The following is a 25,180-nucleotide window of genomic DNA, read 5'->3' as shown; positions in this document are numbered from 1 at the left end:
CAAGTGCACTTTACTACATATTATATCTTAGTGGTCCCTTTAAATTTCTGTGTGGTCCCCGCTGGAAATGCATTCAGGGGGATCTGCGGAATCCCCTATATGCCATTTTCCCTACTCACCAGATACTAGCAGTGCAAGAGATGGGATATACTAGCCGGCAGTCATCTCTAATTCGGGCTCTGCAAATGCTCCTGGTCGGGGGTCTAATGACAACGGTATGAATGGAAAGCACTTGATTGTGGCCAAGTGGCCAATGAGAGGCATGAAATGTCAGACCACAGAGAAGGAGCTCGTCTGCAGCTCTGGAGCTGCAGCTTCAAAGTACCTGCAGAGTACTTTTGTCAGACAGTACATTGAACCTATCTTTGTTGCTTCAAGACAGTTGAGCTGCCTTCTGAATTCATAGCTCATTGGACTGAGAGGATTTACTAATCAGTGAAAGCTTAATTCTGATGGAAAGCACTTCATACAATGTGTATGCACTCCACATAAATACACATGTATTTAGATAAAACTAATAAACTGTACATGTCTCTGTCATTAAAATGATCCACCCCAAACCCCTTCCCAAATGAATCCCCCTTATTCCCATCATGACATGACACGTACAGCTGCACACTGCGTGAGCATAGACACATTTTATTGTTAGAAATTAGACACATTTTATTGTTAGAAATTATAAATTACAACAACCAGTAGAGAAATAGAATTCTACCATTTAGTGGATTAAGCAGATTTTGTATTCACAACGTATATTAAACAACATTTGTAAAATAATTAAATCCCAAAAGAAAAGAGACTATTGAAAAGAAAGACCCAAGACTTCTTGAAATCGACGGAAAGAAAAAGTGTCATTGTTTGGTTTTGCTGCAATTACATCGTAACTATTTGTCAATGGATAAAAGAATCAGGTAAACTAGATGAAACAGTTATCAGTATTGTTGAGATTCATGTTTCTCCAACTTAAGTACCAAGTAATGACCAGTAGCATTTAAGTACTCCTTCTTCCAAATTAAAAGAATTTTGACATATTTATATAAACACACATACATACATCCACACATACATAGATACTCATACACACACACATACACACCTATGCATCATTGGGACAGTGAAAAATGGTGTCATACCAAAACAAAACTCTATATTTAGATGCTATTAAAGCAACAGTAAAATAAGAGGTGCTGCCCTTGCTGTGCACATTATAATTTGCTTTTGTTTGAAATTAAACTCCCACTGTTACAGGAAAGAAATTCAAAGCAATTAACAGTGACACCAACAACAACAAATGAATGTAGCTAGGTATTAATACCAAGAATAAAATGGTATTTTACTCACCCCTGGACCTTCAATTGAACCAAAAGTGGTTAGAACACCACTTACTGGAGGTACAGATGTTGTCTTGTTTCTTAAATTCAAGTAATTCACAGCAATGTACTATTCACAATTCTGAAAAAAGCCAGCATTCTACTTAACATCAACCCCAAACTTCCATAAGATCATTCAGGGCGGACCTTAAAACCCAGAAACGTCACTGTATCTCATATACTCCGTAATTTGAATCCACATATCTATTTCAAATGTGGACGAACATATTCTTGTGGAATCACAATCATTAATCGCGTTGTAGTTAAAATACTCAATCACCGCATTTGTAACATAAAACATTTTGAAAGCCACAGCAGGTTTTAAACACAATAACAGGAGCCCTTTAAAACCTTGTGTGATGAGCGAAATGAGCACTTACCCTCCCCCCCCCAAAAAACCTTGTTAGCAAAAGCAAACCTCCTTCTATTTCTTTGTAATATGTCCATGTTCTTGACTAGTGTTGGTGTTAAAAAGCAGTTAAAAGCAAGTTTAGAGTCCCGAAGTCTGAAGTTGCTAAAGTATCATCTTGACTACACCTTGAGGCGAGTGCATACCCTGTACCGGCACACTTGGGGGCAATGATCCGAACTCCAAACGTTTAACTAATCTGGAAAAAAGACACAAAAATATTGGTATTTCTTCCAAAACACACTAACAATTGCTCGTTGCAAATGTTTATTATTTTATTACATGTTGTGTTTCTTTTCCACTCTCTCCAGTAACTATCAAGGGTGATGCAGGTGGCAAACCAAGAATGATGGGACGTGTAGTTCGGATGGCCCTGGCTTTCACTGTTATGTATTAATAGCATTTGCCGTTAACTTTCATGTTTAAATGGCACTTCCAAAAACTATAATTTTTTTAAGTTCACTTAAAAAAGCATACACAAGGAACATTTATTATGAGCATATTTTCCTAACCATGACCTCCCATCCAAGCAATGAGATGATCTGCCATCTAAAATACAAAAAAACATGCTAAAGCTGCTATGTTAAATCCCCTTATAGATGTGGACAAAGATAGCCAGTGGGACCATGCATATATGGAAGACGCAAGGATGGGGGGGGTATTTTATTTCTCAAAATACAAAAAAGTGAAGCGCAATATTCTAATTAAATATAAGTATTACACCTTCTGGTGAAGTGGTGCTGCAAAAACACAGGAACAAACTCCCCAAAATGTTCCAAATTAAATACAATCAAAACCACACAAGTGTCTGCGCACCCAAATAATAAGTGAGTAAATTATATGTGCAACACAAAAACATATTATATTGTACATATTATTTTTGTGTTGCACATATAATTTACTCACTTATTATTTAGGTGCGCAGACACTTGTGTGGTTTGGAGGGTATTTTATTTCACATGCATCCTCTTTTGATGATCAATGCAGAATCAGAATGTGGGCTTTAGCCCACAAAGATCTAATCGAACACGGACCACTCAGTAAAAGACAAACAAGGCAACAATGATAAACATGAAAAACAGTGTTTATTACCAAGCAGGTTGCGTGTAAAACGTACCCTTTCTCCCCTGAAGATACAGCAGGCATGCTCATTCTGTTCTCGCTGCATTCTGTCGCCTTGTTTACACGAGCTGATAATGGTGCGGTCGGTCTGTTGGGGGACTGCTCGTATACAAAGTTCCTGCACGATGCCAGCTTAGACTCCAAGGCCTAGGAGGGAGATGTGTAAATTATCACTCAAAGGTCAAAAAGGTCTTTCTTGTTCATCATACACATCTCTAAGTGTCCCCTTTTCATGCTGATGGACAGATCAACAAATGTGTCGGCAGATTTAGGTAGTGTGCACAGTTTTATCTGTCCATTATGTACAAAACATCTAGAATTAATCTACATTTACACACTTGCATTCCATAATAATGTCAAGAGCATTGCAAACATCTTAAATTTGCAGTTAATGTAAATGGTATAGAAATTCAAGCTGTACGTGAACAAGGTGACTGGGACTGTACCTCCCTTGATGAATTTACAAAGTATCCCTACTTACCCCCACTTTTCTTAGAAGATCCCCCACTATGTTTAGTGCAGATATCCGTGCAGACGGTGTAAGTGGTGTGCCACTGTACCCAGCATCAAAACCTAGAAGAAAAGCCCCGCGAAAATAGATCAGCACAGGTAAGATATTAATGAAACAAGACTATGGAAATAATAAGAAGAAACAACCTGCCCACAAGTGCTTAAAGGTGACCCGGCTCCTTCTTTGACTTATGTAGAGGACCTCAAATCGGTAGAAGCAACCTCTCGTTGCATATAATTTGAATTCAGTAAATAAAACTGAGACAGACCTAACACTGTATAATAATAATAACAACAACAAAGTTCACTCCAAACATGGTAACAGTAAATTAAATATATACATATATATTAATTAAAAAAAATAGTTGGAGAAAAAAAATATATAAACAAAACTAGGATTACCTCAAGCAATATGGGTACCACAGCCAACATCTTACAATTAGATACATCTTAAAAAGTGCTAGATAATAAACACAATAATGAATGAGGTATAACCTGTTCAACTAGATGCCAAAACCAAGGAGGAAAGAAAGGGTTCAAAGCGCAAAATCCAGATATACTGTAAATGATAATAAAATATAACTTGATTTATAAAGTTAAAAATAAACAAATGAAATGAAACAGTAATGAATAAACCCTCCCTTTTAAATGTCAGAAGGATAATTAATACGTTTGGAAGAAAATACAATAATTGAAGTTTGAAAGTCGGCAATTGATGAGATCAAGTTAATTTAACAAAAAACAAGGAGTTACACTTACTCGATCTGCATGTCATAGGTGATCCCAGACTAGAAAGAGTTCCTCTGTGAGCCAAAGGTGTTGATGGCGCTGATGTTTGGACTGTACTATCAATTCTACTCGAATTAGGGCTGCCGCATACACTGGATTTGGGTTTTTCTTGCTTCTCCTGCACTGCCAGCTCCTGCCTCAAATCTAGAATTACCAACACAAAAACGTAGAGATTAGCAACATAGAACTGAGGAAACTGCAACTACTCAACGGGGAGGTTACAGAGAATATAGCTGATCTAATCCAAACTCATCCACTTTTCTTGGTTTATGCTTGGCTGGCCGAGCCTCCGCAGTATTCTGCACTTAGCGCTGGGTTTCTCCTGGGGTAGAGTGCCAAGATACGATGCCAAATCACAGCGCACAGAGAAGAGAATGACCGCCATGGAGATACGTCCTCGAGACAGGCTGCGTTTCAGCTCTGTATCAGGCCCAGGTCACCTCAACCTAAACTCACCGCTGTATACAAGCACATACTTACACACAGAGCACCATGCAGAACTCATGTACTACTAAGTGACATCATGCACATAGGACTGGGCAATCATTAAACGTTATTTTGCAGTGGGTTCTCGCTCACCCCGAGCTTCATCCTTTAACCTCTGCACAGACACCTGAAGATTTTCCTTCTCATCCAGCTCACTTTCAAGGATTGCGTTCTTCTCTATGGCCTCATTCATGCGCTTCTCGAAATCTTCCAATGACATTATGGTAGCCCTGAGTGAGACAGAATAATAGCCAGTTTACTCCTGACTGTACAAGTGGCAAGTTTCAATTGTTTGATTTAAGCTGAGTTGTTGTTCTTATTACTTTGTAGGAGGCCTTCCTTTTGAGATCTGTCTATTATTAGGGGTTATCTTTCCTTTTTGGGCACAGCCTTATCTGTTGAGCTACCAGCAAATGCATTTGATATTAAATAAGACCTCTTCTTTGAAGAAATCTTCAAAGCATTTTCTGCAATCTAGGCAAATAGTAATGTAATTTGAAAAAAACTCTGTTGAGAATGGCAGTAAGTGGAACATCTTCTACGAGAAGTGGTAGAAGTCAATACAATGAAGGAATTTAAACATGTATAGATACGCATATGGATACCCTGAATATAAAACAAGAACAAAAAGCAGATTAAATTAAAGGATCTTGTCTTCTGTCACATTGTATCTCTAGATTTGTAAAAGTATCTAACCTCTTAGCTCTTTCCAGGTCATCATTGGCTTGCTCCAGTTCTCTGATGTATTTCTGCAGCTGGTCCAGGCAAGCTTTTGTTTGTGTGAGCTCCCCTTCAAGAGTGGACATTTGCATGTAATTTGCTGAATGCTGCTTCTCATATTTCTCCTGTTGAGAGAAAATCACAAACCTGCATTTCACTGGTTAACTATAAATAACAAAGTAAAACTAAACCATGTTTTATTAACTTTTCTGATACCCAATAGGAAGCCGTCTCTCCCTGGAAGCTAAAGGGTTAAATACATGTTTGTGTTTCCGTTCCAACCCCATTTGCAAAGTCGTCTATTCCACACTTTGAGAAACATAAAGCTTGCATCGACCTATTGCAGTATGTTAACGCTGCCTCGCGACAGATATTAAAATAAGGGAATAAAACGGAATGTGAAATTATTAAGGCTGCCATCTACACCTTTACAAATCCAACTAAAGTCTAAATTATTTTGTGCTAAATTGGTGGCAGCCAACGTCAGAGGGATGAGAGCTTTAGGTAAGTCCATTTACCCGGCTCATGGTTTTAAACGTATCACTCGTGAGGATTATAATGAGGAGACCACCACAGTTCTCCCAAGCGATTGTCTATTGCCAGCTGACACAAAGGCCCGGCTGCTTTTACCATCAATAAAGCCACTGTCTGAAAACTTCCACTAGTAAACGAATAAGAGCAATACTGTGTATCCCCATAAAGACACAGTGCATTCAACACTGTCCGCTCTAACATCACGAATAGTCATTTCACACACTACACTTCAATCAACATCTATTTCTTTTAATTAATGATCTGTACCTTATATATATATATATTATATATATTATAATAGCCCTTGCTCGGATGGACACTCCAGTTACCTAGGGAGCTCCCTAAACAATTCACATGAAAGTACTTTGTAAGCACTTTCACACACATTGCTCAATTTTATTAAGAATAAATGTAGTTCCTTTAGGGAGAAGCTGCAGCTTTCCACCCTTCTGTGGTCCAAGGATTCCCACTGCTTGAAGCAGCCAATACGTGGCAGAAAAGGACTGGCATGGAAATAAACGGGATGCTTTCAACGCATGGGCACAGGGGTCTCAACAGATCCCCGCCAACCGTCAGCAGTCCAGAAAACGTATATATAATACTTGGCCAAACATCTCCTGTGCAAAAACAGTGTGGGGGGGGGGCAAATGCATACAAGGAGATTCTGCAGAATAATTCCATGCATTTGCAAGTGGGGGCACCACACCACGTCAATGTAAAGGGACCACTCAGCTATAACGTGAATATGACTGCTGGAGTATATAGCATGCAACAAGACAAACCCAGGGATGTTAACTTACTTGAGCTGGATAAATTACTGACACAAAGATGTGCGATGTCCAAAGAAAATTCCTATTTGATTTGCTTTGAGTAATAAAGAGAGGAAGGTCGTGTGATAACCAAAGTAAAGCTTCTACAAAGGCCAATCACAGCCATTTTTTGTGAAACCAAACATACTATGAAGGACAAGCGAAGCTGACACAGAAATGGACAGTCACTTTACAAAAGCACCCAGCTCCTGACCTTAATGGACTCTAGCTCCGCACGCAATCGGTTATTTTCAGAGAAAAGGTCTCGGTTCCTGGTCTCCACTTGTTGGAGCTGAGCTTCAAGTTCTGCCTCGTACTCCTGACTGGTCTCTTGAAATTCTTGCAGCGACTCTCGCGCATCCTCCGAACTGTGACGGGTGTGTGGGGGGGGAAACAAATCCCATTTACAATCTGAGCTCAGCACATAATACAAAGAAATAACATGAGCAAACTTACCTTTTTCTGTATTCCATAGCCAGACGTTGCCAGTATTCTATTTCTTCTTTGTCAGAAGAAAAAACATTTTTTTCTAAGTCGTCCATTGAGGAATTTGCATCGGACAGCTAGTATATACGTGCACCCAGAAACCTGCAGAGACGGTAATCATTAACCCATCCATGATTCAGGACACATACAACAAAGAATACACTCACATAGCGCATAGGCAGCCAGTTACTTTTATTGCCTTGTAAAGAACTTCTATACAGAACTACTCATCATCACAGCTTATTTGGCAGAATACACAAGCCATCGCTGTTTGATCTTCCCAGCAAACACTACAGAAGGATCACCTGCGCATGGGGAGCAGGAGTACTCATTTTTACTGCCACCCCAAAGTCTAACAGCAGTTTTGCCTTTACGAGCTACAAACCGGAGAATCCAGATCATGAATCAAATTGGAATTCCCTTTATCAGCTGATAATACTTCTCGCCTTTGTGTGTTTATCGTTGTCGACAATTGAAACATTCATCGCGACATAACATACGCATCACGACAGTGTAAATAAAAACGATTAGTTCCTCTCTAGAATTAAATAGACATGGCTGCATCGGGCCCAGAGAAGAGTGGATTACATTTCATTTTTCAAGGGATCGCTTGTAGGTAGACTCTTTCTTTTCTGGAATGCAGGGAATGGGGTTTCCAGACACACCATCTATTGTCGGTGTCTGGAAACAAGCGAAGATTGTTTGATCGCTGTTTGCATTACCACACGCAGTCTCTTATATCAACAACTATACAATCTCCAGCGCGATGGTTTCGTTGTCACGTATTAATGTCACGGCAGAGAGAAGACTCATCACATACACACAAGATATATATATATATATATATACATACACACAAATATATACACATATATACACACACACGCAAAATATGACAGCTGCAAAAAATAAAAAAACCCCACCGAGTCACATGAAATAACATCCTCTATCACAAAACGATCATTCTCTATCAAACACATATTCCAAAACGAATTAACACAATACTGGGGTAGCTGAAGACAGGGGGTGGGATTCATAGAATAGAGTTCCACATGACAAGTATTACACAGAAAAATAAACTAGTTCTCATTATTTACTTCCATTAATTGCATTATGTATATATATATATATATATATATATATACACACACACATATATATAGTAAACCTGCCAGCAGGGCCCTCTTGTCCTCATATACCGGTTTATTTTAGTCTGTCAGTTCCAGTTCTGTCAGACACATTGACTATATGTATGTAAAAAGCGCTGTGTAATTGGCTGGCCCCATATAAATAAAAGATGATAATACATGTATGATATATACATGTATAATATAGTCATATAAGGAGCCTTGTGTACATATTGTTGACTGGAAGTATACAGAAGGAACATGTGGCTGGCTCTGGTGCTTAATGTCATTTTGTCCCGTGAAAAGGGGCCAATTTATCTAAACCCCCCCTTCCGAGGCAGCCCTGACCATCCGGAAGGACATTTTTGTTTACCTTGCGCCTCACTGACACACGGAGCTCCAGCCCGCCGCGCAACCTCAATCCAATGAACCACTAACTGACCGCCACAACCGAACGGACCGAGAACTGACTCAAACTGAAACTTCCCAGAGCTCCCATTGGCCAGTCTTTGCACGTCACGTCACATTCTTCCATGTGACACAGAGGGCGCGGCCAATACAAACGAACGATACGAAAAACATAGATTTTTTTTTAATCAGCTTCATTGTCCGCAACACAGAACACGTTATTACATCCATTGTTTCGCTCTAGATATAGACACTGTAGCAAATACAACGTAATAAAACACACATAGTGTCCTGGATATAACGATTGTTATAATCTAATTACTAAGGAAACGAAGCCAAGCAAAGAAAAGCCCTCAGCAAAAATGGCCGATCGGCACTTCTGGGCACACACCCATATGTTTGTATCACGTGACTAAGGCTGGCCAGCAGATTGTTAGGAAAGTACTACGCTCCGCCTATTTCGGTGCAGAGGGTCTGGCGTCACTGGGAGGAGGTGGGAGTAAAGGGGGGCGTGAGACGTAAAAGAAGAAAGGAGTGACCGAGAGGTGCGTTACCCAAACCGGAAGTGTGGAGGGTCAACGGAGTCTGGGCACAAAGGAGGAAGATGTGAGTGGAGGGAGCGAGAAGAAGGGGGCCAGGTGAGCTGGGTCGCTGTCTTCGGGGTAGACAAAGCCGTGCGGCTGCTTTCAAGTAGCCAAGGTGGAAAGGACACCGCTGGCAATAACGCTGTACTTAGCCGCCACTGCGGTCCCGGAGCTCAGTCTGCTGGGAAGGTGGACGGCTCAGTCGGTGTGTTATTGCTTATGTTGTTGTATGAGGCTGCCCTGGAGCAGGGCCCCCGTACACCCAGCAGCCGGTTACCTGAGGCGTTATCCTGAGAAGGACTGTCCCTTTAATATAATACATGAAGCGGGCATAACACCAAGTGCGACAACTAACGTCAGCTGCAAAGCATCCTGGTGTCGAGCAGAGTTATTCGGGTCAGAGAAGTTCAGTGATGAGGCCTGGAAGTGGGAGAAGGATGGGCTTGGTCCTGGTGTTCATACATCCAACCCCAGTGATGTTACATGTGTGTACATAATAATAAACGCTCAATACGTATGTAATATGGCAGCGGAGGGATACGGAGTGCGGTAATGTGAAGTTACCATGTTAGGCGGTTCTTTTTGTGCCCTAAAATACTGGAGATTAGGCCTGACTTTAAAAATATGCCAACAGACCTTTGGTCAGTAATATTGGCGCGGGGTCAGTACGATGCTAAGGGCTCGGTGAGTCTGAGAGGAGACAGTCTGGGATCAGTTGAGTGATCCGTTTGAGTAAAGTCTGGGCGGTGAAACATTAAGAAGTAAGGAGGCAGCGAGCTCCTGGACCATTTTCTTCTAACATGTCAGGGGTTTGTTTTGGAGATAAGAATGTCTGAGCTATAACTGCAGGTGGCGCTGTCTCACTGCATACAGTGTAGCTTGGCACTACATCTAGCAGGGCCTCCAGACTATGAGGTTAGGTTATAAGATGTGACCTGATGTCATGTATACTCTGTGTGAAAGTGTTCTGATGCTCACCACCACCACACCTTTATTCTTATAGACATACATATAGACATTATAGGACCAAAAGCATGGACACCTGGCCATCACACCTATATGAGTTGTTGGACATTCAATCCCAAAGCCATGGCCACTGTCATGGAGTTGGTCCTCTCCCTTCGTGGTTATAACCGCTTCCACTCTTCTGGGGAGGCGTTCCACAAGATTTGAGCGTGTTTGAGGGAGCTCCCATCCATTCAGCCAAAAGTGTGTGTGTGTGTTGGATAGGAAGGTCTGGCACGCAGTCTAATTCATCCCAAAGGAGTTCAGTGGGGTTAAGGTCAGGGTTCTGTGCAGACCACTCAAGTTCCTCCAGACCAGACTCTTTATGGACCTTGTTTTGTGCACAGTCATGCTGGAACAGTAAAGCGCCTTCCCCACACTGGTGCCAAAAGTTGGATGCGTACAATTATCTACAATTTTGGTCTGTGCTGTACCATTAACGTTACCTTTCATTGGAACCCCAAACCCTGAAAAACGCCCCCTAACTGTTATCCTCAACCTCTTACAGCAGACACTATGTATCCAGTAGGTAGCGATCTCCTGGCATCTGCTAAACCCACATTCATCCGTTAGATTTCTAGGTACTGAAGCATGGTTCATCGCTCCAGAGAACACGTTTCCATGGCTCCAGTGTCCACAAGTCTTTGGCTTGTGTGCTGCTCCTCAGCCACAGTAATAGCACGGTGGACTAGTAGGACTTGTGACCAATATTTTGTTTATGGAGATTACTGCCTATGTGCTGTATTTTATATACCTGTTGGTGTATTAAATGGGTGCGGCTGAGGGGTGTTGATATACTTTTGGTCATAAGCTGGATATCTTATTTATTTTATTTTTTTATACAATGGGAAATGTTAAAAGAACGTAATGACTCGAGTAGAAGTTATCCTCCTGTCCACCCTATTATTCTGAACCCTTGTATAACAACTAAATGGGTCATATATAGAGTGGTAATTGCAGTCTACTTTTCTCTTTTCTTAGGAAGGAATAATGATCGAAAGGTGGCCCCGTAGGATGTTGAAGTGCTGCTTAAGGCTGTATGATGGAGGGGAGCGAGAGTGCGAACGTGTGTAGTAAATCTGTCAAATGGATTCAACGGCAGGATAAAGATGCTGAACCGTGGCTGTGGAAACTGTCAAACTGCTTCTCTTCTGCTGACCAGCCATTACACTCTACTGGAGGGCGGACGGTAACCATCTTAATGCTTCCTCACCGACTAAAGCTCTGTCGCACGCTAGCCAAAGAGTCATTGTTCTCTCTGTTGTACAATATTTGAGACAAGCAAAACTGAAATCCTCCTGTAGGTGTTGAGCAAGTCTGTCCATTAATTTCCATGTCATTTTTGATGACCTCATAGCAAGTCTTGGAAAGTGACATGGCTAACTTGCCCAAAGCTGTAAGCTGTGATCCCTTCTGTACGTGGGGGTGTGTAGCCTTGCAAGGGTCATGGATAGTGAGTAAAACCTCATGTCTTCACTAGGTTGAGGTAGAGTGTCACCTATATCATGTGCTGTAATGTGCCAACCCTGTGTGATTCTTTTAGGAAGGGTCTTATTAAATGTGAGACAAGGTCAATTCTGCTTTCGTGTGACATAGGCTCAGAGAAAGAAAGCCATAACCAGAATAACTTGTCTGCGATATATACTTTTTCCCTTCAACTTCAATTAAACCGAAGAAGGCACAGTGTCTTAGGTGTTGCATATCATTCAGTAAATGTACTATTCAGCTCATGTCTGTGGCAGTATTAAAGATTTCTCCATGGCGAGAAATTTATTTTTAAGGCTTGTCCTTGTTTTTTTTTGATATGCTTACATTTGTTTGCTTACTCTTTCAGAAGGATTTCATGGAGGGCCCAAAACCTAAAGTGGAACTGAAGGATTTGCCGCCACCTCCCCCACCCCCTCTCCAACCATGCACCAATATATTCCCCACAGTACCACTTCCCAAAATCCAACAGCCCCCTCTGCAATCGGTCCAAATTCAGGCAGCCCCCAAAGTAAGATGCTGTGCTCTGTGTTCCAACAGCACCTCTTGCACACCTGATTATCTCTGTGGTGCCAGCGGTGGTGGTTTTGTTCTTCCGAACACGGTACTGGATAAAAAAGTCACGGGTACAATCACGTGTCAGGTAACCCCGGGGTTTACATTTCCAAGTGAGGCTCCATTCAAAAAAGCTCCTGTTGCGGCGAGCCCTTACAGCAGTCTCTCTACAGGCTTCCCGAACCTGTACGTGGAAAACGGTCTGTCCCCGTGTCGGATTCACTCTCCTCAGCCAGTTCCCTGCTGCACCAAAGCCCACTTTAACTCTTTTCACGGTGATCTTCACAAATGCCAGGTTCCTGTCCTAGGGACTTCTGGGTTCTACCCATGTTCAGATGTTGCCAATAGAACACCCCGGCATTTAAAGGAACATTTCACACGGTCTGAAGTACTCTCTCACTTCTGCACAAGTTCTCTGCACGGTGCCCCCTCTGTATATTTCAAGGGCTCTCACTTTTGTGATGTCTTCTTGGAAAAGGTTTGTTCTAGTGTGATGTTTTCCTCTCCTCACCCACTACTTCACTTACCACTCACTTACTGATACATTAGCAGATTTATTTATTTTTAACCTGTGTTAAATATTCTTTCCATGCAGCCGTCTAGTAATGCTGTGATTGATGTAAATAAAGTTTGGCCCAATATCCCTCCTCCAAGCACTCGGCCTGCTCCCGTCCCAATATGCAACGGCTGTGGAACGCAAGGGGCTGCGCATGAGGCTGCCCTCCTACTGGCTAATAATTTACGGAAAGCCTCGCAAAAATATGGTAACTTTCTTTTCCCTCAATCTGTAATATTTAAGACTTCGATTAAAACATGTTATGTCCTAGTTACCATAAGTCAACAGTAGATATGCTTTCTAGCATTTTGAGCCTTTCTTCCCCCTCCATATTTGCTTGTAGGATCACCAGACCTGGCAACTGCTGGCCAGGTGCCAGAAAATTTGGCCCCTATTGGAGTTTTTTGGGACATAGAAAACTGCTCAGTTCCCAGCGGCCGCTCGGCTGTAGCAGTGGTGAAGCGAATTCGGGAGAGGCTTTTCAAAGGTCGCAGGGAAGCAGAGTTCATATGTGTCTGTGACATAAGTAAAGAGAACAAGGAGGTCATTGAGGAGCTTAACAATTGTCAGGTAAGCAATCTTCAGATCTTGATCAAACTTTATAGATTTTGTATGACTTTTCTGCTCCTAGGGGAATACTCGCGTTTATTCCACATGCTGTCTTCTCAGGTAACAGTTGCTCACATCAATGCCACTGCGAAGAATGCTGCAGATGACAAACTCCGTCAAAGTCTGAGACGGTTTGCTGATACGCACACTTCTCCAGCCACCGTGGTTCTTGTTTCCAGTAAGTAACAAACAAGATCTCCCGAAAGAGAACACTGGTCCCTCCTCATAGCCTCCTTTATTAAAGATCAGCCATTTTTACTTCGTGTGTGAGATTGGTGATTACACTGAGAACAAATGTCTTAAAATGGATGTTTTGTTTTAATTTATGGCCCAACCACTCCAGTCAGGAGCAGTGTGATGAAGTACCTGGGCGAGGGTTTAAGAATGTGATCCTCAGACTGGGAAAAACTAACATAAAAACCTTTTATTCTTCGAGATATTCATTAAATATACAATACTTCATTGCTGCTCCAACTCTACCTCCTTGCAGCACAAGCAGGGTAGTTATTTTGGTAATATGGGGGGCATCCCTTCTCTTGATCTGGACACCTAAAATGCTGGGGACATGAAATAGTATTACTACTCAATGGTCACCTGGAAGTAATGTGACCGGAATGCTTATAACCCTCTACGCAGATCTTCTGTGTTTGTTTGAGTACCCACATTTCGCAGCTTCTTGAAGTCGAGCTGAGAGTGCCCAATGAGCTCTGTAAATAGCCCATGTAAATAGCCCAATTTACGTGGGCTATATCTGGTATGCGCATCACAACCCATCGCTGTATTGGTAGCACATAAAAATGGCGGCCATAGCCAGAAATTTGTTTCAACAAATGACCAATTACATTGTCTTTTGCACTACTTTCCTTGTTCTTGTCAATGTGCAAGGCTCATCTGGACCACTTCATGCCCGCAGGCTCAATCTTTAATGTCTGTTTTATCCTGGATAAAACTGTCCCAAGTCACGTTTACAACCACGTATATTGGCTGCATATTGTAGTTAATAATTGCAACTAAATCTCCAAGCAAAACGGCTTTGGATTTTGCATCTGACTTTTAATTCTATTCACAGCTGACGTCAACTTTGCGCTTGAGCTTAGTGATTTGAGACATCGGCATGGTTTTCATATCATACTTGTTCACAAAAACCAGGCTTCTGAGGCTCTGCTTCATCATGCACATGAGCTGATCCGCTTTGAAGAATTCATTTCTGACCTGCCTCCCAGATTACCCCTTAAAACACAGGTAAGGCTGTCCTTACGGGAATCTAATTACACTTACGTGTTGAGTTTCTTAATGTTTTCAGTATGTCAAAGGAAGCATTGTAGGTCACTATATATCTATATATATCTCTCAAAAATGTGAATGGTGTTAGTGACCAACTGTTGGCGTTGTGTATAAAAAGCTACTTGTTGGTCTTATCACCATAGCAGCTATTGCATACATCAAACAAATGTGTTATGCTTGGAAACATTTACATTTTTCTTTCTTCCTTTCTCAGCAGTGCCATACTCTGTTATATGTTTATAACCTGCCAACCAACAGAGACTCTAAAAGTATCAGCAATCGCCTGAGACGTTTGTCTGATAACTGCGGTGGGAAAGTAATGAGTATATCTGGCAGCAGCGCCATCCTCCGTTTTCTAAACCAGGAGAGTGCGGAACGCGCACAGAAGCGGATGGAGAACGAGGATGTATTTGGTAACCGGATTAGTGTGTCGTTCGTTCCTAAAAATAAGGAAGTGACGGAGACGAAAAATTCAAATGGTGTCTCTGGTGATAAATCAAAGTCTCCCAAGAAAGCAAACAAGAACACCAAACTGTGCCTCACGTTTAAAGAGCAGCACGACCAGTCAAATGCCAAAGCGGCTTCCAGCAAAGCAACGCATGGCTCTGTCACCAAAAGCTCAAATGTTAAAAGCCTACAGGTAATATGTTAGAAATACTTTAGAAAGCCTTCTGTGTCCATCCCACGTTGGATATCCGGTCAGACCTCGAATAGTGTATTGTGTACTGCTCGTGAGACCTCTATTGCTATTGACTTGTTGGAGGGATGCTATGCGAGATAAAAGTCCTTGAAAGAATGAGGGACCTCATTATATATATATATATATATATATATATATATATATATATATATATATATATATATATATATATATATATATAGCACAGAGGAAAGAGGGCATGTGAAATGTTGCGTTATAAACGACTATACCATGTCTTGCATGCTTTTGTTTTCTGTTTTTTAGGAACTGTGCCAAATCCAGTCCAAATCAAGCAATAGAAGTAATCCACCCCAACAACATGAAAAAGAAAAGAGAAAAAATGGGGATAAAGCCAATCCCCCAGTGCCCCAAAGTAACCAGATGTCTGCAGCTCATAAAAGCCTTGGGGTAGAAGAGCCCTCCTTTAAAAATATTCAAAAGTATGTGTAACATTGTCTGTCTGTGTTTTCAACAAGTAGTCATCCTTTACCAGTTAGAATATATAATTCTGATAACGGGGGAAAATATATATTAATTTTGGGGAAACATACTAATGGTATATAAAACAATCGGTCTTTATTTTGTAAATTTGCTCTGTTGGGAATACAGGTTAATCATCTGTGGGATGTTGTGTGGCCACTTACTGTCGGGCTACCTTTTTAAGCAATTAACTGTAAAGTGTGCATTTGTAACAGTCCTACATTGGATTGTAGGTTTGTTTTTTTAATGGCTTCCTATTTCAACCCGTCTCTGATTTTTAAACTTCTTCATAGGAGAGATGACTCTGATACTCGTGCAGACTCTCCTATGGAAAGTAAAGAGGAGGACGATGCGTTTCAGATTAGTAATCCATCTGCCTTCAGCAAACTCGTAGGAATGAGGCAGCAGAGTCCTGTTAGAGAATCCCTACGATGCTGGTCTTCAAGGTAAACCCTACAGTGTGACAAAAAAAGGGGTTACAATGTTGCGGTCATTCTAAGGGTTTCTGAGCTGCCTGCATAGCTTTCAGCACTTACACTAACTATGAAATTCTGCTTTCCATAGAAGTGTGTCCCCAAGCCGCTCAAACCGATCGTCACCACTTGTTCCAAACCCTGGTGATGCAGACTTTGCTTTAGATCCGTTTGCTAATGGTGTTGATATTCAAATTGGGAATCTGGACTACAGGATGTCGCGTAAAGAGCTCCTGCAAACCTTACGGGATATATTTTCCAGGCACGGAAAGGCAAGTATAGAGTCTTTAAACTTGTCCTCTAACTGTGTCTTGTGTGGGGGGTTTCCCCCCCCTCTTACTCTTGGCCACCGTTGCATTGAGTGTATGCTTGCTATCCTCAGTTAAAGCATGTCGAGCTCAGCCCTCATACTGACTATCAACTGAAAGCCACAGTTCAGATGGAAAACCTCCAAGAAGCTATTTGTGCTGTCAATAGCCTTCACAGATACAAAATTGGAAGCAAGCGAATACAGGTTTCCTTGGCTACAGGGGCAACAAATAAGTCTCTCTCCTTGCTAAGGTACATGTGTTTAAAATTTGTATAGTTCTCCAATGGTCTGCATAGCTTGTGACTAAATAGTGAGTCTCTTTGTTTTTTCTTAGTTTTGGAGCAATCTCTATTCTCCAAGATGCCCCAGCTTGCTGCCTCCCATTATTTAAATTCACAGAAATTTATGAGAAAAAGTAAGTATTAAGCTTTCGTTATACAGTTCTGCAGCTGATTTGGTTTTATGGTGCAACCGGCATTTGGCAACAAACTTTCAGCCAATATAACTTAACTGTAGATGGACGGCTAATATGATTATTAGTACCGGCATGTCTTTGGTGCTTAAGTTGTGCCGGTGACAGATTGGTAGTCGACGTCTAAGCATCATTGCAAAACGGTATGCAAGCAGCAGCTAGTAAAGCCTTCTGAGCCAAACTTTGCAAGCAAAGGAGGCAAAACCATCATCTTGAATTTTTATTAAGCTGTTTTTGTGCCCTTAAAGATCGTTACCCTGGGCATCGTTAATCCTCAGTGCTTTGCATAGAAACTGTCTCCTATTACAAACCGATGTTTGAATGTCATTGTAAAGCAGGGTATGGTTTTGTTTCTGTCTCCAGGTTTGGACACAAGCTTATTGTGTCAGATTTATACAGACTAACAGACACGGTTACAATCCGTGACCAGGGAAATGGACGATTGATCTGTCTGTTAGCCAGCATTCAGGCAAGACAAAGCCCGCTTGGATCTTCTCAATCGCACGACGGCTCATCGACAAACTGTAGTCCTGTTGTATTTGAAGAACTCGAGTACCATGAACCTGTTTGTAGGCAGCACTGTAAGAATAAAAAGTTCAGGTATGGAGTGAGAAATCGTTCATATTTTGTCTTTGGCTTAATGTTCGCTTCATGTTCTTTTGGCATTCGGTGCTGGTGCAATCGCCTCTGTCTGTGATCGGTCACTGGCCCCATTCAGTAACTGAAAATACTTCTCATAGCTGATGGTAAAGAAGTGGTTATAGGGAGACCTGATCCTCCAGACCAAGAACATGATGGCCTCTTCCTTCCATACATACAAAGTGGTCATAGTACTTATTTTACTTAATTTCTGTTGGGTAGGTTTAGTGTTAAAACTGTTATTTGGTCATTCTACATACAATGGTGCTGGCATTTATGTATGTTATAGGAGTTTTTCCCATATCCGTGATTTCTCTTCCCCTCTCTCTCCCTCTCCAGTGAGCATGATTTTGACCCAGACTCGTACATAATTCCATACGTCATTATCTCTTTGAAGACTTTTGCTCCCCAAGTCCACAGTCTCTTGCAGACCCATGAGGGTACAATTCCTCTCTTGAGGTAAGAACCAACTTAATGAAAGCCACAGAAGTTTGCCGGTTAAATAGAAATTCTAATTATGATATGCGGAGCTGCAAAACTTAGAAGAACAATTTCATTTCTAGCAAAACTTCTAATGTTGCCTTTGCGGTATACTTGGCAGTGTTAACTGTCCTTGGAAGGTCTTCTTGACAAGTAGCCTGAGCTGTTCCAAGAAATTTAGTGTATGGCTTACTTTTTGTCAAATAAGGGGCAAATGCATTTGGGGGAATTCTGCAGAATGCTCAATGCAAAATGGACCACGCAAGCGTCCGCCCATTTGTGTATTAAAGCCCATATGATGGCCGAAGTGTCCCTTCTATGGCGCAGCCCAAGCATTCATTACACTGTTGGCTTTTACTTGATGAAGCTTTTATTTCTTTCAGCTTCCCTGATTGCTATGCTGCAGAATTTGGAGCTCTCGTAGAGGTTCAGGAACAACAAGATGGCGTTCCTCTTGAACACCTGATAACCTGTATCCCTGGTGTGAACATTGCGTCGGCACAAAATGGCATAAAGGTTGTCAAATGGATACACAACAAGCCGCCCCCTCCAAACACAGGTGGGTATCAAGGAGCTGCCAGCGCAAAGTCTCAAGATGAAATAACTGCTACTGATCAAACCCTTGTCAGTTATAAGAGATATACTTCAGCAATAACAATAATGCTCTGCTACGGATCAAACCTTTATCAGAGTATTATTGTTATTGAAGCAGATCTATTTTTCTTCCCCTCCCACAGCATATAAAAAGCTATTTGCGTGCGTTCCTGTAGTTCACTTTAAACCAGAAATTGTAATCGGTCTGTCCACATATCCTGGCAATGTTAAAATGTTTTTCTACTAAAAGGAGTAACTTCATGTTTTGCAAAACAATACTAAATGTTGTAATTTTACTTTGGCAATAATGTGCAAGATAAACGGTATTTTTTATTTTTTCTCTCTCCACTAGATCCATGGCTGTTGCGCTCTAAGAGCCCAGTTGGGAATCCCCAGTTGATTCAGTTCAGCCGTGAAGTGATCGATCTTTTGAAGAGTCAACCATGCTGTATAATGCCAGTAGCGAAATTCATCCCTACGTATCATCATCACTTTGCAAAGCAATGCCGCGTGTCGGATTATGGTTACTCTAAGCTGATGGAACTGTTAGAGGCCGTGCCTCATGTTTTGCAGGTTAGCGACGCTGCGGTTTTTGGGGCTTTCGTGTTTTTTACTTTACACCTAGCACTAAAATTCCAGTAATCACGCGCCTCTACTAGATGGCTACGTAGCCTTGTATACAAGTGCTGAGTGAATTTTTATGAATACTATAATGGAACAAGCAGTGGGGTCAGACCAATAACCAGCTTGTGATGCCACAAATTCAAATTCTATAAAATGCTGTATAGTTTTGTTCTACTTTACTGATTTGGCTCATAAGTCGACTAGAACCATACGGTGTCATTGAAGTATGTTATATAATGTTAACGTTCAATTTATGACCAGTGCAGGGTGTAAAGATTCAAGGTTAGAACTTGTTGTTGGATTAGTAGGGTAGAGTCAAAGCAGTATTATCTAAATTGAGTCATGGAGGATCTGGTAACACGCTATCTAAATCTACAGATAAGAGAAACAAGACTACTGGTTTTGTGGCTATACTAAGAGCAAATAGCCAGTAAATCTCCAACAAGCCAAAATGTCTGTACCCCTCGCCCTCCTTATTTCCATAGATTCTTGGAATGGGCTCCAAGCGAATGTTAACTCTCACTCATAGAGCACAAGTGAAGCGCTTTACTCAAGATCTCCTGAAGCTTCTCAAGTCCCAGGCAAGCAAGCAGGTCGTTGTAAGAGAATTCTTACAAGCTTACCGCTGGTAAGTCTCCAGTAATGTAGCTACGCTATCCGTTATTTTTCTTAAGACATTGTTCTTATTCTGTTGTCTGTTGCCTTGTTTGTTTTTTGCTGTCTTAATCTTTTGTGTGGTCCCACTTTAGGGGAAGGGGACAGGGGGGGGAAATATTAATATACTGGCTGTTTATGAAATACCTACAGTATGAAGTTGACAAATGTTGCTAAACCCAGTCATAACAGTTGGAGATACAAACCAAACAGTATTTGGATGTGACGTCTGAAGTCATATTGATGTCACTGAAGACATAAATGATCTGATTACCAAATAGGAATGCCTAATGCTGTAATGACACACAGGAGCCAAAATAATCAGATAGTCCTCGGTTTTCGACAGACAGTGTCCTGTGTGTTCTGAAAATAACAATTTCATCCCTCCATAAAGTCTTTAAATTTAAACTTTATATATATTTTAACAGGTGCTTTTCGAGAGACTGGGACGTAACAGAGTATGGTGTCTGTGAGCTGGCTGACATAGTATCAGAGATACCTGATACCACTATATGTTTGTCTCGGCAGGATAATGAGATTGTAATTTCTATTCCTAAACGAGGTATGGTGCCCAATAGCCGTCATGTGTTAAACCTCCCATGCCTACTTTAACTTGCCCTTTAAATTCTAAACTTCTGATTATATAATATATTTTTTTTTTTTCTCCCCAAGAACGTACCCCCGAAGAAATAGAAAGAACAAAGCAGTTTTCTAAAGAAGTGATTGATTTATTGCGGCATCAACCCCATTTCCGCATGCCTTTTAATAAATTCATTCCGTCCTACCACCATCACTTTGGTCGCCAGTGCAAACTGACGTATTACGGGTTTACAAAGCTGCTTGACCTCTTTGAAGCCATACCTGATGTGTTACACGTAAGTCTACTTGGTCAAACGGCCATTCTGTGGGGAAAGAAAAATACCCTAGTATGAAAACTTTTTTTTTTGTTTTTGTTTAGGTCTTAGAATGTGGTGAGGAAAAGATTTTGACCCTGACAGAAATGGAGCGTGTTAAAGCTTTAGCGTCGCAGCTTGTTAAACTTCTGCGCTCTCAGAAGGATAACTCCCTTGTGATGCCTGACTTGCTTACTGAATATAACAAGACGTTTGGTTACAGTCTGAGGCTTCACGAATATGATGTCAGCTCAGTCCCAGCTCTGATGCAGAAGCTCTGTCACGTTGTTAAGGTAACTACATTCTTGGGAACACTTGAGAGAATGTCTTTCTTTTGTTACCCTGTGACTTAATGTATGTGTCAACCTATTGTGATGGGGTGTGCAAAAACAACAAACAAAACGTTTCAGCAAAACTGTGTTTGCATATGAGTACCCAAAATATATTATGAAATTCTGCTTCCCAATATTTTTATTTTTACTCTAATAAGGACAATATTGTTTTCTCCCATCAGGTTATGGACACTGCTTCTGGTAAGCAGATCCAATTGATCAACAGAAAGTCACTGCGAGTACTCACTGCCCAACTTCTCATACTGCTGATGTCCTGGGATGAATCGTCCTCGCTTACTGTTGACCAGCTTTGCAGACTGTACGAAAGTGTCCATGCCGTTCCTCTTAATCCATGTGAATATGGGTTTTTGTCCTTAACAGAACTCTTAAAAAGCCTTCCATACTTGGTTGAGGTACGTTGCTGAAACAAATACATTTTTAAATGGTCTTTTAATGTTTGCTTTTGAAAAGGCAGAAGCCTTCGTTAAGGTTGCTGAATGCTTAAAGCCAAGCACAGCTCCCCACTTATTTCTGTTTTTGCTCTGAAAAATAGCTCTAGTCTTATATTCAAAGTTGTGTTTATAATCTGAGCTCAGAGGTCTGATTACAAGATTAAGATCCAGATCCACCGTAGTGCTGGGGGGGCGTTTTTATAAGGCATTTCTGGGGCAGAGTGACATATTAAGGAAGCAGAATGGCACATAAGGGGGTATAAGGCATTTCTAGGGTGCAGAGCGGCAAGCCTGGGGGCAGATGTGCATAACTGGGAGGCAGGTTGGTAAATAAAAGGAAACAAAACAATTTTCTCAATCGTAGTTTTTATTAAATATGAAAAATGGTCTACATGTAAATTTAATTTTAATTACTAGTATATAGGGTAATCTTAAAAATTTTTGGGGGGGGCAGTTGTCTTAAAACTGAGTAAGTACTGAGCTACTAACACTCTTAGGTAAAAGTAACCGCGATACTGTTACATTCAACAGTTAGCGTCTTGCTTATTTAAGGCTGCTTCCTTGTCTGTCTTCATGAGGGACGGCAGATATTTTTCTCCAGGTGCTCTGAAGGAACTCTGCAGCCAGTGTGCTATGTGTAGATGTAACGTTCCCTTCCCAATCTCCACAGGTACATGCGCATTCTTCTGATGAAGATCTTGTGCAGCTAACCCCCCTGTACATTTTTGCAAAGAACGTCCGTTCCCTTCTCCATACTTACCACTATCAGCAAATCTTCCTGCATGAATTCTCTACGGCTTATAGCAAGTATGTTGGCGAGCCGCTGCAGCCAAAGCAATATGGCTACAATAGCTTGGAGGAAATCTTGGCGGCGATACCGCAGGTATGAACGCAAGTTACAGGTTCTGTTTGTTCTGGTTTTTTTACGCTGAAGTGATCGGCACGTCTTTTGATTGCAGGTTGTTTGGATAAAAGGACATGGACACAAGAGGATAGTTGTTCTTAAAAATGACATGAAGGGTAAGCACAATGAAATGCCACTTTTATTGCAGTTGTCGAATGCTTTGTCAGTGAAGTATTTGAGATGAGTTTGTTATATCCAGACTATTGTATGGGCTATAGATAAATGGAGAACATGCAATGGACCTTGGTTACCTTAAATATGGAAGTTCTGTATCTGCTTACTGAAAGTTCTGCTTTTGCAAATAAAACCTTGTTTAGTCAATCATTGCTGGGTTTTTTTTCTTCTTTCCCCTAGTTTGTCACCAAATGGACAAAGAACTCTTGTGCTTGAGTTCTCCTGTTGATCTGCTGTGTGCGCCTGTCCCGTCGTGCCTGCCGTCGCCTCAGCTGTACCCTGACCCTGTAGCACCGCCGTCTGATGACCTCATACAGTTTGAAGACCTCTCTCATCTCTCAGGTTAGTCAGGTGCTGTTTGTGTATTACACATGTGTATAGCCACAACTTAAATGTAATGGAAGAGTCCAAAACTGTTATATACGCTTTGATTGCTGCCCCTCGCGTATACTGTATTCATATATCATGCAAATAGGGCTGTACAGTCTTTTGTGCTTTTGATTGATGCCGTTGACTAAAAAAGCATCCAGTGTGGATATTTGATGCTTGAATTAACATGAATTGTCTGCAACGTACGTGGTACATGCAACGTTGGCTCTGACTGATTTATTTTAATCCCTTCCCGCAGCCCTGAATCTCGCAGCAGAGGAAACGTTGGAATATAGTCTCCCAAACGGGACGCTGGCGAGTGACCACGAAGCTTCTACTTTATTGGAAAATAGCTCAGAGCCCCTGCTCTGTAACCCTGTCCCTGTATTATCAAAGGCTGCCAATGAATTGATCGGAAGCCCCGTTAAGAAACCCGTTCGGAATCGAGTCAGATTGGCAGCAAACTTCTCATTTGCCCCTGTAACAAAACTGTAAATGTCATGAGTGCACTTCTTTCCAAAGGTACATGAATCTAGGTTACGATACAATGCCCCATCCAGGGTATTGCTATTACGTCAATATACCTTACTCTAAGATGTCCCTACAATCTCTTGCATTAAGGTATACATTTGACACGAATCTTTCAGGTTTTAGAAAAATGTAAACCTGTCAAACAACTGAAAGAAATTACATTTTATTTCTTCAAAGCCTCATCAATGATATTAATCCCAAACTGTAGTGTGTTTATGTAAAGAATTGTTTACGGAAATCATTTATGGCAGTATTAATCTTTAACGTACGATGTGTCTGCAAAGCATGCCACTTTTTTAACCCCTTAGCCCATCGTGTGGCTTTTTTATTTGTAATTGTACTGCAGAACCATGGGACAAAGGGTTAAATACAATCATGCATTGGTGAAAAGTCATTTTGCATGTAAAACCAGTGAATTTGTGTTTTTACACGCTGTAAGGCTATTTCGGTGACTTGTACGGGCAGCAAAACCCTATTTAAATAAGTTTGAAAGCTATATGGATTTGATTGACCACTCAGGCTTTTTTTAAAACAAAACCTGTTTAGTCCTTTCTCATTTGCACTGAAGAGCTGACAATTACAATTGTTTGTGTTTTTTTCTTTCCTCGTGTCTTGGGTTCCTTGAAATATGTTTCACTTTAGGCTCTTAGACTCGTTGCGGCACTGAAGAACCATGTATTGGGAGGATAGAACATTTGGAAACCAGGGAAGTTTACTGACTTTATATTTGTTGATATGCATGGACGTGCATAAATCCTGGAGAACGCAGCCATAAAATTGTAGTTTAGTGTTCTCTGCTACTATAGATGTTGCCGTGTCTGCTGAAATGGAAGGCTCATCTTCAAGTGGAGTCACCAAGGTTTTTCTGCTTAACCTTGCTTTGGATTATCTTTTCTTTTTTTAAGACTACTTCATAACCTGGGAGGGGGGGAGGTATTGGTTTGGTGAGATCTCCTATTATCCTTTTTAACTGTCTGTTTTTATTCTTATTGCGTTCCTTGGGTTTTGCAAACCCTTGTGGATTTAGAAATATGTTTGCAATGTGTTTTCGGAGGGAAAGCAAGCCAGATTTGACTTTAAAGGGGGAAAGAAACAGTGGAATTGACTTATTTTTGTCTGACTTGTTAACAGAAGGCCACCTACTCCTTCTGGGTTAACCTGGTCTTTACAATGGGTTGTATCTGCCAGGCTTGTGATGGTTTCTTGTAGTAGAACTTTTTTTTAAAAAAAAGTTCTACATTAGATTTCTTT

General features: G+C 41.1%; 2 protein-coding genes across 3 annotated transcripts; one reads left to right on the top strand and one right to left on the bottom strand.

Moving 5' to 3' along the window:
* Window positions 1–637: 637 nt before the first annotated feature.
* Window positions 638–8,884, bottom strand: NDE1 (nudE neurodevelopment protein 1). 2 transcript variants are annotated; one of them, XM_053471815.1, is made up of 9 exons: window positions 8,736–8,884; window positions 7,206–7,337; window positions 6,964–7,117; window positions 5,383–5,531; window positions 4,780–4,916; window positions 4,171–4,344; window positions 3,383–3,474; window positions 2,897–3,048; window positions 638–1,978 (listed from the first exon to the last, which is right to left on the bottom strand). In XM_053471815.1, the coding sequence occupies exons 2-9, from the start codon at window positions 7,289–7,291 to the stop codon at window positions 1,885–1,887; spliced, it is 1,038 nt and encodes a 345-aa protein (XP_053327790.1). In that variant the 5' UTR covers window positions 7,292–7,337; window positions 8,736–8,884; the 3' UTR covers window positions 638–1,884. The 2 variants fall into 2 exon arrangements, with proteins under 2 accessions (XP_053327790.1, XP_053327791.1); XM_053471816.1 differs by having other exon boundaries at window positions 1,858–1,978; window positions 2,956–3,048.
* A 410-nt stretch (window positions 8,885–9,294) lies between these two features.
* Window positions 9,295–23,963, top strand: MARF1 (meiosis regulator and mRNA stability factor 1). The gene is made up of 26 exons (XM_053471817.1): window positions 9,295–9,408; window positions 11,341–11,548; window positions 12,194–12,877; window positions 12,995–13,163; window positions 13,299–13,525; window positions 13,625–13,742; window positions 14,634–14,806; window positions 15,063–15,488; window positions 15,813–15,988; window positions 16,322–16,474; window positions 16,593–16,773; window positions 16,884–17,062; window positions 17,146–17,226; window positions 17,647–17,883; window positions 18,262–18,381; window positions 18,786–18,961; window positions 19,349–19,569; window positions 20,106–20,248; window positions 20,703–20,836; window positions 20,947–21,149; window positions 21,233–21,460; window positions 21,682–21,912; window positions 22,622–22,834; window positions 22,911–22,971; window positions 23,210–23,371; window positions 23,658–23,963. The coding sequence occupies exons 2-26, from the start codon at window positions 11,399–11,401 to the stop codon at window positions 23,891–23,893; spliced, it is 5,082 nt and encodes a 1,693-aa protein (XP_053327792.1). The 5' UTR covers window positions 9,295–9,408; window positions 11,341–11,398; the 3' UTR covers window positions 23,894–23,963.
* The last annotated feature ends 1,217 nt before the right edge of the window (window positions 23,964–25,180 follow it).

This window comes from Spea bombifrons, chromosome 7 (assembly GCF_027358695.1).
Source record: "Spea bombifrons isolate aSpeBom1 chromosome 7, aSpeBom1.2.pri, whole genome shotgun sequence".
NCBI lineage: Eukaryota > Metazoa > Chordata > Amphibia > Anura > Pelobatidae > Spea > Spea bombifrons.
This window is presented reverse-complemented; position numbering and strand designations above follow the sequence as displayed.

What these genes read in the sequence shown, in the direction of transcription:
- NDE1 (XM_053471815.1), bottom strand. Translation starts at nt 7,291, where the DNA reads ATGGACGACTTAGAAAAAAATGTTTTTTCTTCTGACAAAGAAGAAATA. An exon ending in CGGAGCTAGAGTCCATTAAG is followed by an intron (nt 5,532 to 6,963) that starts GTCAGGAGCTGG and finishes TTCTCTCAACAG; the next exon opens with GAGAAATATGAGAAGCAGCA. An exon ending in GTATCTTCAGGGGAGAAAGG is followed by an intron (nt 1,979 to 2,896) that starts GTACGTTTTACA and finishes TCTTTTTTCCAG; the next exon opens with ATTAGTTAAACGTTTGGAGT.
- MARF1 (XM_053471817.1), top strand. Translation starts at nt 11,399, where the DNA reads ATGATGGAGGGGAGCGAGAGTGCGAACGTGTGTAGTAAATCTGTCAAA. An exon ending in TTCTTACAAGCTTACCGCTG is followed by an intron (nt 20,249 to 20,702) that starts GTAAGTCTCCAG and finishes ATATTTTAACAG; the next exon opens with GTGCTTTTCGAGAGACTGGG. An exon ending in AGCTCTGTCACGTTGTTAAG is followed by an intron (nt 21,461 to 21,681) that starts GTAACTACATTC and finishes TTCTCCCATCAG; the next exon opens with GTTATGGACACTGCTTCTGG.